The 21,070-nt window shown below is 44.7% G+C and overlaps 1 protein-coding gene across 2 annotated transcripts in view; it reads left to right on the forward strand.

The window, feature by feature from the left end:
* LOC111971843 (glypican-5-like) overlaps positions 1-21,070 on the forward strand; it is a 125,130-nt gene that overhangs the window by 53,858 nt on the left and 50,202 nt on the right. For both annotated transcript variants that reach the window (XM_023998646.2, XM_070446137.1), the window contains exon 7: positions 5,807-5,927. In XM_023998646.2, coding sequence (XP_023854414.2) covers positions 5,807-5,927 — 121 coding nt within the window. The remainder of the gene's footprint in view (positions 1-5,806; positions 5,928-21,070) is intronic.

Consider the following 21,070-nt stretch of genomic DNA (forward strand, 5'->3'; position numbering starts at 1 on the left):
TCTTCAATCACAATGGTTGACACCGTGTCCTTCATTGTGTCTCATCTCATCCCCTCCTCATCGTAATTAATGTATTCACAAAAATGCGAAGGCATCACCGGGTCCTGCGGTGTCTCTGCCTCTGACATCTGACGTGTTTACCCTGACACTGAGCTGTAATGAGGAGGCTACTGGTCTCCTCTTTTCCTCCGTTCCTCCACTACTCTTGTTATTCCTGACAAACAGCCTTCCACCCTCTCATCTCTCCTCTCCCATACCTGGATCTGCAGTCATGCCTCCTCGCAAGGTCGATTTAATTTTAGTTTTTAAAATATTTTTATTTGAAATTCAGTTTAGTTTCTGTTTGTTTTCAGACTTGATTTACTCATTTTTATTTAGTTTCAGTTTGATAAAAAATACATATATTTCGTTTTTATATTATTAAGTTTCAGTTTTAATCTAGTAGCCTATGCGTGGGAGGCTAGGAGCCATTTATGTGATGTAGACCTATAGTTTTTTGAGGGGGATGTCACTTCTTGCCACTGGGGGACAGTAATACATAAGGTTATGGGCCAGGACCATAGACTTGGATAGACATAACATCTCTGTATCTGTGTCATGATGGCATCTGTGAGAGCATGGGCAGCGCCATTGAGGCCATCTCCATCATGAATTAGTCAATTTTCTTCTTCATTGTCTAATCCGTCCTGATGGAGGTCATGCTGACCGGATCATCAGGAGGGATCAGCAAATGAAGTTGGAAGTCCCGCCCAGTTGACTAAATCAAAATGGCGAAAGTCCTCAATGGCGCTGCCCATGCTAACACATTCTATTGGCCACTAAAGGACTCCATACAACTCTATTGCCAGGGCATGGGTTTGGTTAGGTTTAAATTATAAATCAATCCTAATGTGAGTTGGATTTAAAGGATAAGCGCCTAGACTGGTGCAAGAAATATGGTGGAAGGAAACTCTCTTGCTCATGTTTACACCAATCCAATGCTTTTTAAAATTGAGTAGTAGATATAATAGGAATCAAGTACCTTTATCTGACAGAGGAAAAACAACACATAAAGTCATGGCACATTTGACATGTTATGTTTAAGTAATATTAAACATGTATCACTGACTAACCCCTTCAGTGTTAACAAAAAACAACTGCAACAACAGCAAAAACATAAGCAATACAACACTTCTTCACAAATCTATCAGTTCACAGCCAGCCGGCTTGTGTGTGTGTTTCTGTTCAACCTAACAAGATTTTCTGATTTGTCTTCAAGAAGACTCTGCGTTCCAGAGAGGTGGCCGTTCGGTTTCTCAAACACAATGATTTTCTCCACGAACGCTTGGGATACAGAGACAGAAACCAGATCCAGTGCCACTGGACACATCTTTAGATAAACAGCCATGCTGTCTTAATATGGCTGCAATCCCGTTAACGGGATGATATGACAACAGCCAGTGAAAGTGCAGGGCGCCAAATTCAAACAACAGAAATCTCATAATTAAAATTCCTCAAACATACATGTATCTTATACCATTTTAAAGGTAATCTTGTTGTTAATCCCACCAAAGTGTCCGGTTTCAAATATGCTTTTCAGCGAAAGCAACACAAACGATTATGTTAGGTCACCACCAACTCACAGAAAAATTCAGCCATTTTTCCAGCCAAAGAGAGGAGTCACAAAAAGCACAAATAGAGATAAAATGAATCACTAACCTTTGATGATCTTCATCAGATGACACTCATAGGACTTCATGTTACACAATACATATATGTCTTGTTCGATTAAGTTCATATTTATATCCAAAAACCTCAGTTTACATTGGCGGCATGTTCAGAAATGCCTCCAAAATATCCGGAGAAATTGCAGAGAGCCACGTCAAAGAACAGAAATACTCATCATAAACTTTGATGGAAGATACATGTTTTACATAGAATTAAAGATACACTTGTTCTTAATGCAACCGCTGTGTCAGATTTCAAAAAGCTTTACGGCAAAACACAATATTCAATAATCTGAAAACAGGGTTCAGCCACAAAAGCAAGCCATACATACAGTTACCCGCCAAATTGTGCAGTCAACAAAACTCATAAAAAGCATTATAAATCTTCACTTACCTTTGCTGATCTTCGTCGGAATGCACTCCCAGGACTCCCACTTCCACAAGAAATGTTCAATTTGTTCGGTAATGTCCATCATTTATGTCCAAATAGCTATTTTTGTAGCGTGTTTGGTAAACAAATCCAACGCCAGGAAGCGCGTTCACTAAAAGCTGACGAAATGTCCAAAAGTTCCGTAACAGTCAGTAGAAACATGTCAAACGATGTATTGAATCAATCTTTAGAATGTTTTTAACATAAATCTTGAATAACGTTCCAACCGGAGAATTACATTGACTTCAGATGAGCGATGGAATAGAGCTCCCTCTCATGTGAACGCGCATGGTCAAAGCATGGTCAGGTCATGGCAGACCTGACTAATTCCCCTCTCATTCGGCCCCCCTTCACAGTAGATGCATCAGACAAGGTTCTACAGACTGATGACATCTAGTGGAAGCTGTAGGAAGTGCAAACTCATCCATATCTTGTTGTGATTTCAATAGGATCTTGGTTGAAAATCGACCAGCCTCAGAATTCCCACTTCCTGTTTGGATTTCTTCTCAGGTTTTTGCCTGCCATATGAGTTCTGTTATACTCACAGACATAATTCAAATAGTTTTAGAAACTTCAGAGTGTTTTCCATCCAATACTAATAATAATATGCATATATTAGCAACTATGACTGAGGAGCAGGCAGTTTACTCTGGGCACCTCTGTGCACCTTTCATCCAAGCTACTCAATACTGCCCCTGCAGCCATAAGAAGCTAACAGAACTGGAGAGGTGACAAACCCCTCCCAGGTATCTCCACTTCTGCAGCTCACACGGGGCACTTAATGTCCTGCCAGGTTGACCCTCCAGCTGGACAGTGACATCAGAAACAATCTTCGATGCGAGGAAACTATATTTCTGAAGCACTGTGGTCGAGATGCTTGCTGGATTCATTGTGCTGGCATCTTCCTGGGGTCCTGCTGCTCCACTGCTGTACTCTCTGGTTTGCTGAAGTACAAATTACTCTGCTTCCCTCATCAGTGGCTCCATCTCTGTTGAGTGATGTGCCAGAGACACACTTGGGTCATCAGATAAGCTGCTGCAGGGGTTGGATTGAAGTTCGCTCCCAGAGGATTCAGTGTGCATGTGAAGTGCTCACGTAGTGACTTCAGGAGGACCTGTGCCAACTGTTTTGCAATAGTAGTTGACTGCAAGTGTGCCTCAAGATTGAGAAGGCACAACACCACATCAGACAACGACTGGCTGTCAGATTGAAATTGTTCGGTGTGGATTGCGAACGGCATCAGCAACTTCACAAGCTCTTCTATCTTGACCCAGTCATGCTTCTTGCTCGCCCTCTGATTTCTTCCCTGTTAGCTAGTGAAAGTGATGCACAAGCTAGGCCTATTTGAACATTTATCCGCCAGATTCAGAAACTTGAAAACCCCATTAGGAAAAAAGCTTGAAAATACCATTTGCTTTTTGCACAAAGTTCATGGCTTTTATTTTATTTTAGTTCGTTTTGCAGTCAAAGATAATAGTTTCAGTATAGTTTTAGTTTTTCAAATGTTTTTCATTTTTATTTCAGTTTACTAAATTGTTTTTCCAATTGTAGTTTTTATTTTATTTTAGTTTCAGTTTTTGTTCACTATAATAACCTTGCCTCCTTGTTTCACCAACCCGCTCCATTTGACTTCCTATTTAATCATTTACAGTGCACTTTGGAAATTATTCAGACCCCTTCCCTTTTTCCATATTTTGTAATGTAACAACCTGTAAAATGGATTAAAACATTTTCCTCATCAATCTACACACAATACCCTGTGATGACAAAGCGGGAAATGTTTTTTAGAGATTTTTGTAAAAAATAAAAAACTGAAATATCTTATTTACATAAGTATTCAGACCCTTTGCTATGATACTCGAAATTGACCTTAGGTGCATCCTGTTTCCATTGATCATCCTTGAGATGTTTCTACAACTTGATGGGGGTCCACCTGTGGTAAATTCAATTGATTGGACATGATTTGGAAAGCACACACCTGTCTATATAAGGTCCCACTGTTGACCGTGCATGTCAGAGCAAAAACCAAGCCGTGAGGTCGAAGGAATTGTCCGTAGAGCTCCAAGACAGGATAGTGTCGAGGCACAGATCTGGGGAAGGGTACCAAAAATGTTCTGCAGCATTGAAGGTCCCCAAGAACACAGTGGCCTCCATCATCCTTAAATGGAAGAAGTTTGGAACCACCAAGACTCTTCCTAGAGCTGGCCGCCCGGCCAAACTGAGCAATCGGGGGAGAAGGCTCGGGTCAGAGGTGACCAAGAACCCAATGATCACTCTGACAGAGCTCCAGAGTTCCTCTGTGAAGATGGGAGAACCTACCAGAAGGACAACCATCTCTGCAGCACTCCACCAATCAGGTCTTTAAGGTAGAGTTGACAGACAGAAGCCACTCCTCAGTAAAAGGCACATGATAGCCTGCTTGGAGTTTGCCAAAAGGGACCTAAAGGACTCTGACCATGAGAGACAAGATTCTCTAGTCTGATGAAACCAAGATTGAACTCTTTGGCCTGAATGCCAAGAATCACATCTGAAGGAAACCTTGCACTAACCCTACGGTGATGCATGGTGGTGGCAGCATCATGCTGTGGGGATGTTTTTCAGCGGAATGGACTGGGAGACTAGTCAGGATCAAGGGAAAGATTATCGGAGCAAAGTACACAGAGATCCTTGATGAAAACCTGCTCCAGAGTGCTCCAGACCTCAGACTGGGGTGAAGGTTCACCTTCCAACAGAACAACGAACCTAAGCACACAGCCAAGACAATGCAAGAGTGGCTTCGGGACAAGTCTCTGAATGTCCTTGAGTGACCCAGCCAGAGCCCGGACCTGATCCCGATCGAACATCTCTGGAGAGAGCTGAAAATTGCTGTGCAGCAATGCTCCCCATCCAACCTAACAGAGCTAGAGAGGATCTGCAGAGAAGAATGGGATAAACTACCCAAATACAGGTGTGCCAAGCTTGTAGCGTCATACCCAAGAAGACTCGAGGCTGTAATTACTGCCAAAGGTGCTTCAACAAAGTACTGAGTAAAGGTTCTGAATATGTGATATTTCAGTTTTACATTTTTGATACATTTGCAAAAAAATATACAATAACTGTTTTTGCTTTGTCATTATAGGGTATTGTGTGTAGATTGCTGAGGGAAAAAAACGATTTAATCAATTTTAGAATAAGGCTGTAATGTAATAAAATGTGGAAAAAGTCAGAATGCACTGGATGTCAGTGAAGAAGGCCGTCTAAATTCCATGGATCCCTGTGGGATTCCTGGGTCAGACAGCACAACGCACCACTCCAGGCCAGCTTCCCGGCAGAGCTGGGCTCTGAGGCTGAATCACACAGCTCATTGTGCTCCGCAGTTCTTTTGATGAGAGAATTTTTAACCCTAACCCTAAATCAGGCTAGAGGAATGGCTATCTGTGTAAGCAGGTTCAGGGGTGGGTGGACGGATCTCACGACATGCAGACCATAGTGCTGAGCAGAATTATTTGCCATTGTTTTAAATGGCTAGTGAGCTCGGCCATTCAAACTCGAAAGTCATTACCTGCACTCTCTCACACAAATACTTTCATGTGTTACTTTCATCAACAATACATCAATATTTCAAGTCATTGTGCTACATAATTGTTTGTATTAAACTCTCCATTCTCTCTCCCATCTCTTCCCTCCTCAGTTATGTGGGCCGTGTTGTGGGTAACGGCCTTCAGGCCCAGAAAAACAACCCAGAGATCAAGGTCCGCAGCATCGACCCCATCCTGGTGGGAGCTAGAGACAGATTAGAACATTTCAAACTGGTATGTCTCACTACCCCTGTTTCTCCTTCCCTTTGACATGTGACTATGTGACTGTAAACTTGACCACTGATGACACCAACATGTCAGTTACCTACCATTCTGATACTTCTTCTGCAAACTTAATCATATTCCTATTTCAGCTTTGGACAGAAATGTTGTATGAGGACAAATGTTGGAGTTGCATTCAGGGCAATTATCTGCAGGCATATGGATCTATCGCACATCTCTAGTATGCAAACAGCTGTGTGTCTCAGGGCCATGCCTGTTGCACTATATTATCAAAGATACTGGTAACTAGCCCAAGATATCACATTGGCATTGTTTCCAATGGGAGCAAATGAAGCATAGTGGGCAGAACAAGCAAGGAGTTGGGCAAGGGATGTGTTTCCATATTTACGTTGGGGAACACTTTTCTGTAAATTGTGTGTGTGAAATAACTAAATTCGTCATTGCACTCCTTCTAAACGACAAAGGGTCAAGTCTATAAAGTGCACTCTGTTCGTAACAGATTCTAGTTTGGGGAAAAGATTGAATTGAGATCAACTGTTTCATCGAAGAAAATTAGCAGAATGTCAGCCAAGTTTAATCTAACTCAATTTTCTCACACTTCCGTCACTGGACTTCCTCACATTGCAATATTTGGTGGTGAGTGGAAGTTCCATACAGATGCTTCAGATTTATACATCCTGTGAGACAACTGGCTCCTTCTTCTGTCTGTGATATTATGTTGGTTGATGTCTCTGAGTTAACATTGGACCTGGGCCTACTGTACTGTTCTGGGTTCTGATGAGTCAGTGGAGTGGACAGGACCTTTCTGTCTGGTCACACGCTCTCATCTGGGCCCATGGCACTGGGATGAACCAGGTCAGAGGTCACAGATGGCGTGTCGTCACTGAAATGGTGACTGTAATGCCTCCAGGGATAGCTGCTCCCCATCATGTGAAAGAGGGATTAAGAGGTGATGGATAGGCGGACCGATGTATGCAGAGTGACACACCCATGGTAAAGGGAATAGGGGAGTTCACATCCTTTCCACTTAGATGCTGTTCACACCAGTCATGGTAAGTAGATTTGTGTGTTATTAGAAATTGTTTTATGTCTTTTTTATTGCTCTGTGCTCGGTACAAATCACGCCATTGGAGGGGATTCAGACGTGCGGACTGAGAGGACTGAGAGAGAGGAACAGGGTCCTTGTGGACCCATCACAGATAATAAGATAGATATTAAATCAGCCAGTTGCACCCCTCAACCGCTCAGGCATTCACTGAGACATTCACTATGAGAATGGAACAAAATAACCCACCAATGCATCATAGATAAAGGACCTCAATGCAAAGCATCATAGATCATGGAGGAGGAGGCTGTGGGGTCAGCGAGGCAGGAAGGAGGGGTCACACAGTGTTCTGTATGTTTTATTCAGCCAGTTATTCTAATCCTGTCTGGCTGCGACCTCCTCCCTCCTCCCCCTTCCTCTGCTGTGTTTGTCTCTTGGGTAATTGGCGGTGTCTCGGGGGCCTGGCCTTGTGCAAACAGCCCTGTCCCTCTGATAGATGCAGTGTGAACCCAGTGCTCTTAATGGCTAGATGCCCACGGAAGCGCCAGCGATTTCACGGGCTGGAAAAAGCTGGCCCTCAGCGACATGAGGATAGACATTGCATAGGAGTTGGATTATGTCTGTTTCATAATATGTTTTCCGCTTATGTCATTCCCTACACCTCGAAGTCTAGGAGTTCAAATAATGTTTTAGCTGTTGACCAAGGTGAGTGCTTAGAGCTGGAGGTGGGTCCTTCAATCTGCTGCATCATTCCACATATACCCAGTAGATACACTTACAGACTAACAGAGTATTTTTTTAGGTCAACAACCTGAGGAACAGTGGACACGTCAGCAGATACAGAGGAGACACAGGGAGCATTGAAGCCAGATTCTTGTTATGTAAATGTCCTTTAACCTAAATGTTCCTTGAGCTAGAAGCCAAAACAAATTTTCCCCTCAGCCTCTCTAGAGAGGCTTTATGCAGACTGCAGAGTCAGAGGCGCTCAGGGAATAGTCCCTCCTTGCCTGGCTGGTCTGCCAGGAGCTCTGTTCTAACCTTTGTGGGGCTGAACAGTTACCAGTAGGGCTGTGACGATACCAGTATCGCAAAAAACATTTAATGGAAAAAATTTAAACACGAGGTTGACCAAACTTTTTAGTCCTTTAAATACCTGTATGTAAAATATTGTGTGCTATAGTTTGGAAAATAAATGTGACTCTGGATGACAACATAATGATGCTTGTTTCCAACATTAGGGCTGTTTTCCTTAAGAAGTTATATCCGCTTCGTGCTTTGTTTCCTTGCCACGATACTAACGAGTATCGCGATACTGGTATCGTCCCGGATCTAGCTACCAGACCCGTTGAGTCCTGTTGTGCTGTGTTTGTGTCTCTCCCCCAAACTCCACCCACTGTCTCTCTCTGTCACTCTCTCTCGCTCTCTCTGGTACTATATTTTTCTGTATACTTTATTTTCATTGAACATTCGTTTTCCTTTCTCTCGTTAACCGTTGTCTGGTCTATCACTCAGAGTTATGGTATTGTCTCGCTTTGTTAGAAGTGTCCTAACAGGGCTCTATGTGGCCAAAATCTTTATCTAAAGTTGGTCACACAGGGTTATACAGATAAAGGTTTTAATCTTTAGCCAACATTATTCACAATTACTATATTCTGCTTGAGTCAATTCTTAATAAATTAGGTTATCTGGAGCCAGTTTGAAGCAGAGTATACCCTGTGAAGCCATCAGATCACCTCCCATGCTTGGTGTGAGAGCAAGGATTCCCCTGTTATCACCCCAGACTAATTCGATAAGCAATGACCATGTCGGCTGTTAGCGGGGAGTTCTAAAAAGAGGGATACTTGGTGTCCAGCCCATTGTTCCAGCTGTTTCTGGGAGGGGATCGGGGAGAGAGAGAGGAGAGGCACACAGCTCATCTGGCCCTCTGGGAGCCATTTAACTTCTGTCTCTTATTACTTCATTAAAAGCAGACGTGACTGGGTTTGTTTCTGTGGGCCGGCCCAGCCTGGCCCAAACAGAGCAGGCAGTCTCTTCAAAGCAGCCAGAGGCTGGGAACATCTATCAGAGAGGTGGGAAGGGGAGTGGAAACCTAAGGAGTCAATTTAAGCACTTTGAGGTGGCTAAGAGCTCAATGTGAGAGAGAAAAGTGATTTACAGGATTGCATGTGTTTTATGGCCACTGTACCTGAGGGGAGAGAGAACGTTCACAACGTTCACAGCCAGTGCCAGTGTGCTTGTTTTTCTAACCCTGACTGGGACCCTGCTCGCCTCTATAACTAACAAATCACACGCAAGAGATTAGATTAAGATTGTTAGATTTTCCCCATGTGTACTAAGGTTAATTTGAAAGGGAGGAATCTTCAACCCCAAAGAAGGATCTTATTTGATTTCCTGAAGAAGGCATTAACCTTCCTTTTTGGAGTTTATTTCAAATGCCCTCTACTTTGAAATAATAAAGAATCTTCCATGGATTTCAGAAAGCCTGGATTTATTTGCTGTGATAGCTGCTCTGGTGAGGTCGAAGTCGAGGCCTGATCTGGCTGACATTGCTTTGGTTCCTTTTGACCCGGTCTGGACCAGAATCATGTTCTGAATAATACAGGAAATACACTGTGGGTTTTCACAACATTGCAGCATCTGTATTAAAAGATGAGCTATGTTGGCCTAGCCATGTGTCTATCATAGTACAGCAAAAGATCTTGAGATAACAACATGTAGAAAGAAAGAGAGAAGAGAGAGAGAAAGAAAGAGCTTCGCAAAACAAATACGAGAAAATTCTGCAGTTGAAATCAGTTCCTGACTGTTTATCCCAGTTGGTTGGTCAATTAATCATGTGGAATTAGCATCATGGAAAAGCACACTCAGCAAATTGAGGTTGAGGCTCACTACCTTTACACAGTTCTTTTTTCTATGATAATTTATGCATGAGATTTATCTTCTACGATCAAGTAATGTGCACGCTCCCCGTGCCCTGTAGGTTTTCTCATTAAAAATGATTTATGTATCATCTTTTAGTTATTAAGATTTATAAGATATATGTATTTTTGTGCATGACAATATTTCCTTTTTTTGTCTGTTTAAATATTACTGACTAGCCATGAGACTGGGGGTGTAACGGTTCACCAAACCCACGGTTCTGTATGTACAGTATCAGACCTCAGGATAAGACCCAGATGCAGACAGTTCGAATCACAGATGTTTATTAACAAAACGGGGCAGGCAGACGACAGGTCAAGGGCAGGCAGAGGTTGGTAATCCAGGGCAGTGTCAGACAGGTACAGAACGGCAGGCAGGCTCAGGGTCAGGACAGGCAGAGGTCAGTAATCCAGAGCAGTGTCAGACAGGTACAGAATGGCAGGCAGGCTCAGGGTCAGGACAGGCAGAGGTCAGTAATCCAGGGCAGTGTCAGACAGGTACAGAACGGCAGGCAGGCTCAGGGTCAGGACAGGCAGAGGTCAGTAATCCAGGGCAGTGTCAGACAGGTACAGAACGGCAGGCAGGCTCAGGGTCAGGACAGGCAGAGGTCAGTAATCCAGCAGTGTCAGACAGGTACAGAACGCAGGCGCTCAGGGTCAGGACAGGCAGAGGTCAGTAATCCAGCAGTGTCAGCACAGGTACAGAAGGCAGGCAGGCTCAGGTCAGGACAGGCAGAGGTCAGTAATCCAGGGCAGTGTCAGACAGGTACAGAACGGCAGGCAGGCTCAGGGTCAGGACAGGCAGAGGTCAGTAATCCAGGCAGTGTCAGACAGGTACAGAACGGCAGGCAGGCTCAGGGTCAGGACAGGCAGAGGTCAGTAATCCAGGCAGTGGTCAGACAGGTACAGAAGGCAGGCAGGCTCAGGGTCAGGACAGGCAGAGGTCAGTAATCCAGAGCAGTGTCAGACAGGTACAGAACGCAGGCAGGCTCAGGGTCAGGACAGGCAGAGGTCAGTAATCCAGAGCAGTGTCAGACAGGTACAGAACGGCAGGCAGGCTCAGGTCAGGACAGGCAGAGGTCAGTAATCCAGGCAGTGTCAGACAGGTACAGAATGGCAGGCAGGCTCAGGGTCAGGACAGGCAGAGGTCAGTAATCCAGGGCAGTGTCAGACAGGTACAGAACGGCAGGCAGGCTCAGGGTCAGGACAGGCAGAGGTCAGTAATCCAGGGCAGTGTCAGACAGGTACAGAAGGCAGGCAGGCTCAGGGTCAGGACAGGCAGAGGTCAGTAATCCAGAGCAGTGTCAGACAGGTACAGAACGGCAGGCAGGCTCAGGGTCAGGACAGGCAGAGGTCAGTAATCCAGGCAGTGTCAGACAGGTACAGAACGGCAGGCAGGCTCAGGGTCAGGACAGGCAGAGTCAGTAATCCAGGCAGTGTCAGACAGGTACAGAACGGCAGGCAGGCTCAGGGTCAGGACAGGCAGAGGTCAGTAATCCAGGGCAGTGTCAGACAGGTAAGAACGGCAGGCAGGCTCAGGGTCAGGACAGGCAGAGGTCAGTAATCCAGGGCAGTGTCAGACAGGTACAGAAGGCAGGCAGGCTCAGGGTCAGGACAGGCAGAGGTCAGTAATCCAGGGCAGTGTCAGACAGTGACAAGAACGGCAGGCAGGCTCAGGGTCAGGACAGGCAGAGGTCAGTAATCCAGGGCAGTGTCAGACAGGTACAGAATGGCAGGCAGGCTCAGGGTCAGGACAGGCAGAGGTCAGTAATCCAGGGCAGTGTCAGACAGGTACAGAATGGCAGGCAGGCTCAGGGTCAGGGCAGGTGAAACAGATAAGGGTGTGACATACAGTGTCTTCAGAAAGTGTTCCTTGACTTTTTCCACATTATGTTGTGTTACAGCCTGAATTTCAAATGGAATTAATTCCGATTTTTTTGTCACTGGCCCACCCCCATAATGTCAAAGTGGAATTATGTTTTTCAAAATGTTTACAAATTAATTTAAAATGAAAAGCTGAAATGTCTTGAGTCAATAAGTTCAGGAGTCAGAATGTGCTTAACAACTCACATAATAAGTTGCATGGACTCACTCTCTGTGTGCAATATTAGTGTTTAACATGTATTTTTGAATGGCTACCTCATCTCTGTAAGGTCCTTAGGTCGAGCAGTGAATTTCAAACACAGATTCACACCACAAAGACCAAATAGGTTTTCCAATGCCTTGCAAAGAAGGGCATCTATTGGTAGATGGGTAAAAATGTTTTAAAGCAGACTTTGAATATCCCTTTGAGCATGGAGAAGTTATTAATTACACTTTGGATGGTGTATCAATACACCCTGTCACTACAAAGATATAGGCATCCTTCCTAACTCAGTTGCTGGGGAGGAAGCAAACCGCTCAGGGATTTCACCATGAGGCCAATGGTGACTTTAAAACATTTACAAGGTTTAATGGCTGTGATAGGAGAAAACTGAGAATGGATCAACAACATTATAGTTACTCCACAATACTAACCTAATTGACAGAAAGAAAAGAAGGAAGCATGTATGGAATAAAATATTTTTAAAGAATGCATCCTGTATGCAAAAAGGCACTAAAGTAATACTGCAAATAATGTGGCAATTCACTTTTTGTTCTGAATACAAAGTGTTATGTTTGGGGCAAATCCATTACAGCACATTATTGAGTATCACTCTCCATATTTTCAAGCATAGTGGTGGCTGCATCATGTTATGTGTATGCGTGTAATCGTTAAGGACTGGGGAGTTTTTCAGGATAAGAAATAAATGGAATGGAGCTAAGACAAGGAAACATCCTAGAGGAAAACCTGGTTCAGTCTGCTTTCCACCGAACAACTGGGAGATGAATTCACCTTTCAGCAGGACAATAACCTAAAATAAGGCCACATCTACACTGGAGTTACTTACCAAGAAGACAGTGAGTGGCCGAGTCACAGTATTGACTTAAATCTACCTGAAAATCTATGGCAAGACCTGAAAATGGTTGTCTAGCATTGATCAACCACTAATTTGACAGAGCTTCAAGAATTTTGAAAAGAATAATGGGCAAATGTTGCACAATCCAGCTGTGGAAAGCTCTTTGAGACTTACCCAGAAAGACGCTGCCAACGGTGTTTCTACAAAGTATTGACTCAGGGGTGTGAATACTTTTGCAAATGAGATATTTCTGTATTTCATTTTTAATAATTTAGCAGACATTTCTGTAGACATGTTTTCACTTTGTCATTATGGGGTATTGTGTGTAGATGGCTGAGAATTTTTTATTTATTTAATTCATTTTGAATTCATGCTGTAACACAACAAAATGTGGAATAAGTCAAGAGGTATTAATACTTACTTGCTGCTTTTTGGGGTCACAGTTCAATTCGGTTTCGGTACCGCACGAAAATGTAATGCCATTCACAATGCTCCTGGCATTGTCTGATGCTGCGTTTTGAACCATGTAGGAGGTGGGAATTTACCAGTTGTGAAGTCGGAAATACCAGTCGGATGCATTCATGTGATTTGAACTCATTGAGAAATGCTGATTGGCTAATGGCCAACAAGCTGCCTCAACCATAAACTAAATGTACAGCTATCATGCTTGTTAACACATTATAGAGTTCAGAAAGCATATTAATAGATTACTTTTTATAATGTTTTGTTGTTGCATTTAACTACCGAAAATGACATTTCCTTAGTAGGTGACATCAGAGGTCACCATGTGGGAGAAGTGGGTGCTAAGGATGATAGACGAGTTTCCCAGTAGTAATTACCAGTTGGGGGGCCGTTCAAGTGGATTCCCACTTCTACCTTGGTTACGAATGCACCATGACACTGCCTCCTTCAGTGCCAGATGTGCACTTGTTACTCTGTAGCACGGTACATCTCCCACTCTGTGGTAATGTGATTGGCTGTCACTGTGAAAGTAAGCACAACACAGGGTGCATTGGCCAATTCATTGAACATTTTGGCTTTGGCTTGCTTATATAGAGTGGGTACTACCTGTTTGCTGAAATGGGTGCAAGAGGGAAGTTTGTAAAGTGGCTCGAGAACTTTCACGAGGGGCTGCCTGAAACCCCCTATTCTCAATCACCGAGAACGGGCACATAAACATGACTATAAACCAAAGACTGTAAAAAATATAAACATAGCCTTATTATCACTCTTGTAATTTATTTGGCCCGGTCAGAATCAGCTGATCGAATGCGGAGTGGTAGACAATGTGTTGTTGTTTCTTTGTGTTTCCGTCTTGCGCCGGTATACTGGGGTGATGTTGGCGTAAATCGTACAGCACTAGTTCCTGGCTGCGCCTCCCAAAAGGACAGTTTGAAATACTCCAGTTAAGATTTTAATTTTGATTAACATGCGCATAGGCTTTGGTTGTTTTAACGGAATAGCCTGAAATGTTTTTTTCAGCTCAGATTTATTCAAGAGGTATAGGCCAGCGTATAGTCATAACCATAGGCCTATTTTTTTTATATTCAGATTTATTCAGAGAGGTATAGGCCAGCGTAGTCATAACCCATAGCCTATTGTTTTTTTATATTCAGATTTATTCAAGAGGTATAGGCCAGCGTAGTCATAACCCATAGGCCTATTGTTTTTTATATTCAGATTTATTCAAGAGGTATAGGCCAGCGTAGTCATAACCCATAGGCCTATTGTTTTTTATATTCAGATTTATTCAAGAGGTATAGGCCAGCGTAGTCATAAACCCATAGGCCTATTGTTTTTTATATTCAGATTATTTCAAGAGGTATAGGCCAGCGTAGTCATAACCCATAGCTGATTGTTTTTTATATTCAGATTTATTCAAGAGGTATAGGCCAGCGTAGTCATAACCCATAGGCCTATTTTTTTTTTATATCAGATTTATTCAAGAGGTATAGGCCAGCGTAGTCATAACCCATAGGCCTATTGTTTTTTATATTCAGATTTATTCAAGAGGTATAGGCCAGCGTAGTCATAACCCATAGGCCTATTGTTTTTATATTCAGATTTATTCAAGAGGTATAGGCCAGCGTAGTCATAACCCATAGGCCTATTGTTTATATTCAGATTTATTCAAGAGGTATAGGCCAGCGTAGTCATAACCCATAGGCCTATTGTTTTTTATATTCAGATTTATTCAAGAGGTATAGGCCAGCGTACATAACCCATAGGCCTATTTTTTTATATTCAGATTTATTCAAGGAGTATAGGCCAGCGTAGTCATAACCCATAGGCCTATTGTTTTTTATATTCAGATTTATTCAAGAGGTATAGGCCAGCGTAGTCATAACCCATAGGCCTATTGTTTTTTATATTCAGATTTATTCAAGAGGTATAGGCCAGCGTAGTCATAACCCATAGGCCTATTGTTTTTTTAATTCAGATTTATTCAAGAGGTATAGGCCAGCGTAGTCATAACCCATAGGCCTATTGTTTTTTTATATTCAGATTATTCAAGAGGTATAGGCCAGCGTAGTCATAACCCATAGGCCTATTGTTTTTTATATTCAGATTTATTCAAGAGGTATAGGCCAGCGTAGTCATAACCCATAGGCCTATTGTTTTTTATATTCAGATTTATTCAAGAGGTATAGGCCAGCGTAGTCATAACCCATAGGCCTATTTTTTTTTATATTCAGATTTATTCAAGAGGTATAGGCCAGCGTAGTCATAACCCATAGGCCTATTGGTTTTTTATATTCAGATTTATTCAAGAGGTATAGGCCAGCGTAGTCATAACCCATAGGCCTATTGTTTTTTTATATTCAGATTTATTCAAGAGTATAGGCCAGCGTAGTCATAACCCATAGGCCTATTGTTTTTTATATTCAGATTTATTCAAAAGGATAGGCCAGCGTAATCATAACCCATAGGCCTATTGTTTTTTATATTCAGATTTATTCAAGAGTTATAGGCCAGCGTAGTCATAAACCCATAGGCCTATTGTTTTTTAATATTCAGATTATTTCAAGACGTATAGGCCAGCGTAGTCATAACCCATAGGCCTATTGTTTTTATATTCAGATTTATTCAAGAGGTATAGGCCAGCGTAGTCATAACCCATAGCCTATTGTTTTTTATATTCAGATTTATTCAAGAGGTATAGCCAGCGTAGTCATAACCCATAGGCCTATTGTTTTTTTATATTCAGATTTATTCAAGAGGTATAGGCCAGCGTAGTCATAACCCATAGGCCTATTGTTTTTTTATATTCATTCGGGTACACAGTGAGGACCATTTAGTAAGAATACGTGTACCGTTACACCCCTACATGTGACCCATGAGTCTTAAATACCTACATATGTGAGTCTGCCAACACACAATAAAAGCCCCCACAAGAGAGCTTTCTCAGTAATTCTTCATGAACAGACTAGCAGAGGTTTTAATGAGCTAACACTGTTGTTATGAAGAGAATCCATCCTCCAAAAAAGCAAATTAAGAAGCAATCACAGACACAGGAAGCCAATTAATGTACTGTAAAGGCTTAATGTTCTCCAGACACACACATATAGATGGGTATAATCACCATATAGATGTGTACAATCACACACACACACACACACACAACGTGTGATGCTGTCATGCAATTAGAACGTTTGATGCTGATGTGATTCTATGTGAACACACAGCGCAGTGTAAAATACATGCCTGCCTGTCAGGACCCGGTGCGAGAAACAGTCACTAATAATCGGCAGAACCCAGAAGATGAGGCAGACACAGCAGTACTAGAGATGGTGGTTTAATAAAAGAACAAGATCTTCAGGCAAAGAATATAAATCCACAACGTCCAAAATAAAGCCAAGAGGCAAAAAATGGATATCTTCCAAAATACAAAGAAAATCCACAAAGTGGTAAGAACAGCAAGGGAAAAAACAAACCTCAAAAGACTAATCCAAAAATACACAAGAACAAAACCAGAGAACCTCTGGAAAATCCAACAAGAGAAAATATATGTTCACAACAAGGCTTGGGCTGGGGCTGGGTGCTAACATACAAACACTGAGCAAAGAACTGAGGAACACACAGGGTTTAAATACCAACAAGGGAACGACACACAGGTGCAAACAATAATAGAGCAAGGAAAAAACAAAAGGTTCAAAAAAGGTGCAATGGGGACATCTAGTGACAAAAACCAGAACAGTCCTGGCCAAAACCTGACACGAACGGTTCCAAGGATAGCAATATCATCACCCTGCTGTCGGAAAAAGCCCTAGCCTGGGGCTTACTGCTGTTGGGAGCCCAAAGTCCTGCTGTGCCAGCTACTCTAAAGCCGTTGCTGCCTGAAGATTCAAGCAAGTGTTTTCAGGTCACCGGGTCCTGACTCAGCCAAAACAGCTCTGACCTCTCCGCCAAGGTCGCGGCGGCAGCGTGACGGACTAGCCATACTCAGTTTCGCACGTGTGGCGCAGCGAGTGGCTGGAACGACGAGAGCGCCCAGGTGTGCTTTTTTGAAGGGTCTTGTCCGACACATCCAAGATTGAACTGGCCACTCGGGAACCAACGGACAACCTGAGTCCCATCAAGTTGGCTTCACGCATAGACCAGCATCCTGAGAGAGAGAGAGCTCAACCGTAGATCTCCACCCTAGCTTCCTATCGGTCCCAGCTCCGAGTCTCCACCTTTATCCTCGCTGACTCCACGGAACCCAGCAGGTTGGACCGCATCTCCCAGCAGAGAGAGACCCGACCGGATGAGGGAGCGTGCTGTCTATATTGCGGGCAACCGCGGCCATTTCCTCTCCACGTTGTTCCCGGGCTCCAGGAAACGCACTCTCCCTGCAGGCCTGGGAGGGACTGTAACGGGAAACATATACCTTCCATCCATCCAACCCCGCCTGCTCATTCCAGTTACCCGTTTCCTGGGACAACACAGAGCTTCCCCTTCAAGCCTTGGTAGACTCTGGAAGCCGCAGTACTTCATGGATGGTGTCTGGTTGCGAAAGGAGAATGGCTTCCCTCTGAACCTCTAAGTGACTCCCATAAGGGTTGATACGTTGGAGGTGGAGCCCCTTTGGGATCTGGATTGTCATCGTGTCATATCCCTGCGACTTTCAGTTTCCCAACACCATGGAAACGTGATGAAACTTTTCATCTGAACCTCGTGTTCCGAGTTCCCTTCGTCCTTTGATACCCTGGCTTTCACAGCCATAACCCTCACCATCGACTGGTTGTGGGCCACTATCAAAAGCAGTGGGGTTCCTACGTGCCCAAGCACTTGTATCTTACCAAGTTTCCCGAGTTCCCCTCCACGAGTCTTCTGAATCCATCGACCTGTCCCGAGTTCCCGAGTGTTACCATGACCTCAAACCGGTTTTTAGCAACAGAAGGGCCACCAAACTAACCACCCCATAGACCTTACGATTGCCCCATCGACTGTTCCGGGCACCTGCCCCCCCAGGGGTCGGATCTTTTCCCTATCTCCTCCTCCGAACGAGCTGCTATGTGACCTACTCAATAGGACCTCTCGGCAAGCAGGCCTCTTGCGTCATCCACCCCTCGCGGCGGAGCAGGGTTTTTCTTTGTGGCAAAAAGACGGGGGATACGTCTGCATCGACTACCGGGGACTTAATGCATAATCCGTCCGTCAACGCTACCCGCCCCTTATGGCCACAGCCTTTAGCTGCTCCAGGAAGCAGTTGTCTTCAACTAAGCTTGACCTGCGGAACGCATACCATCTTGTGCGGATCAAACCGGTGACGAGTGGAAGACCCGCTTCAACACGCCTACTTTGGTCACTACGATCTTGGTGATGCCCTTCGCCCCTGACCAACGCCCCGGCTATGTGTTCCAAGCGCTCATAAACGATTGTGCTTAGGGATATGCTATAACATTTTCGTGTTTGTTTACTTGGAGTTGACATCTCATCTTTTCGAGCTCCTTCAAGAACACACTAAGCATGTCAGACAAGTGCTCAAACGCCTTCTAGACAAGCATTTGTCGTTAAGCCGGAAACAAGTTGTGAATTCCATTCCTCTCGAGTACAATCTGGGATTTGCTAGTGGAAACCCGTCGAGTCCTAGATGGACCCCAAGAGGTAGGGGCGGTAGCGATTGGCCACCCCAAGTCGTTAAGGAAGTTCAGCGTTTCCTGGGCCTTCACTATTTTCTTACCGCAAGTTCATCAAAAAACTTCAGGCTCGGGTGAGAGCCCTCTCTTTTCCAGCGTTTTTTAAAAAACCCAAAAAAGGGTGGCAACACAAGGTTTTTGTGGGGAAGAGAAGCTGAGACGCCTTCCAAGACTCAAGCAGCGCATCTCTTCTGCTCCCATCTGGACACTACCGACGGCCGGATTAACCTTTTGTGGTTGGAGATAGACGCATCAGAGGGTTGGTGTTGGAGCTGTCCTGTCTCAGAGGGGTGAGACAAGAGGCTTCATCCTTGCGCCTTCTTCTCTCACCGATTTACTCCGGCCGAGAGGATTACGATGTGGGGGATCGTGAACTCCTTAGCGGTTTAAGATGCATTGAGGAATGGCAACACTGGCCGAGGGGGTCTTCTCAACCGTTCAAGTGGCTTCTACGGGACCACAAAAATCTGGAGTATATTATCCGCAGGCGAAGCGGGTTGAACTCCAGACAACTCGATGGTCCTTCTTTTCTTCAGCCGATTCCAGTTTATTTCTCAACCTATAGAACCCGGGTCGAAGAATCTCCAAACGAGCTGCCTTGCACGAGTCTAGCTCTCCTCCATTACGATGAAGATACTGACGATGACTGTTTCTTTTCCTGCGCTAAGATCGTGGCTCCCATCTCGTGGCAAGTTGAGGATACCGGTGAGACAAAGCTAGCATCGAACGGGTCCTAAAGAGAGGTCCTCCAATCGGTGTTGTTCGCCAGGCAGCAAAGACCCAGTCCTTCTGTGGGGCACTCCTCTCTGCCTCCCTGTCACCCGGGCGTAGGTTCGACCTGTGGAGTTCATTCAGCGGTTAAGTTCTGCGTGGCCCACCATAAGAAGACGTTGCCACTTTCGGTCAAGGCCTGTCCCGTGGTGGCTGCCAGGGCAAATCGTTTCTCACCTCGCCCTCAAGGACTCCTTCACACCTTTATCTTATTCCCACCGATCCCTTGGTCCATATCTCGTTGGACTTTATTACTGGCCTTCTCCGTCCCATGTAAATAACTACTATCCTAGTCATTCATAGGACAGGTTTCTAGGCGGCCAGGTTTTGTTCCCTTTGACCAAATTACCTTCTTTGCCAAGGAAACAGCTGGGAGTTGGTGGTTAACCATGTGGGTTCCGACGTCTTTGGCATCCGAGGATATGGTTTCCGACAGCAGGGTCCCCCAGTATCGCCTCCAAGGTTTTGGAAGGCCTTCTGCCAACTCATGAGGGCCCACGGCCACAGCCTCTTATCTTCAGGGTACCCATCGCCGGAGGTCCAACCGGCCAAACTGAGGATGGAGAATCAGGAGTCTGGAAACCACCTCAGATGTATTGGTTTCCAAAACCCATCCACATGGTCAACCTTCAATTGTTTGGGCCGAGTACGCCGCACAACACTTGTGCTCCTCCTTCCACTGGTATATCCCGCACGAGTGTCGTTCATACTGGCTATGCTCCTCTATTGTTCCCGACGCAGGAGGCAGGAAGTCAGAGTGGCACCTCAGCCTCGAGGTATCAGACGGCTGTCGGTTCCGTGTAAGAAGGTCCCTCTTAATCTTCTGCGTCCTCACAGCCGAGTACCAACGCAAAGCCAACAGACGTCGCGTCCCCGGTCCTACCTGTACTCCGCGCCAGAGAGTATGGTCTCCAACAAAAACTTACCGTACCGGGTGGGTCTCGCAGCTGTCCCAGAGATCTCGGTCCCTTTAGTATGCCAGAGAGAGTTCAATCCCGTTACTTTTCGCCTGCACTTACCCAGATCCTTTAGATCAATCCCACATTTCACATTTCTTTATTACTAAACTGTTGTTTTTTTCCTCCTTATCCGGCAGCGCAGACCTCCCGCCCCGTGTCATCCGAGCCAGTCGCGGCTTATCCGTCGCACCGGATACTTGGGACTCCCGCCGGGTGCAGCAGGTCCTGGCAGTATCTGTGTGGAACTGGGAGGTACGGTCCGAGGGAGCGCTCCTGGCGTTCCTGCCAAGACATACTGGACCCTGACCTCATTGTCAGCATTCAGGGCCCTCCACCCTGAGAAGGCTGGTAGAACGTCAGGAGCCCGGTTCCTAGGGGGATTC

Source organism: Salvelinus sp. IW2-2015, linkage group LG13 (genome assembly GCF_002910315.2).
Source record: "Salvelinus sp. IW2-2015 linkage group LG13, ASM291031v2, whole genome shotgun sequence".
In the NCBI taxonomy this organism is placed as follows: domain Eukaryota; kingdom Metazoa; phylum Chordata; class Actinopteri; order Salmoniformes; family Salmonidae; genus Salvelinus; species Salvelinus sp. IW2-2015.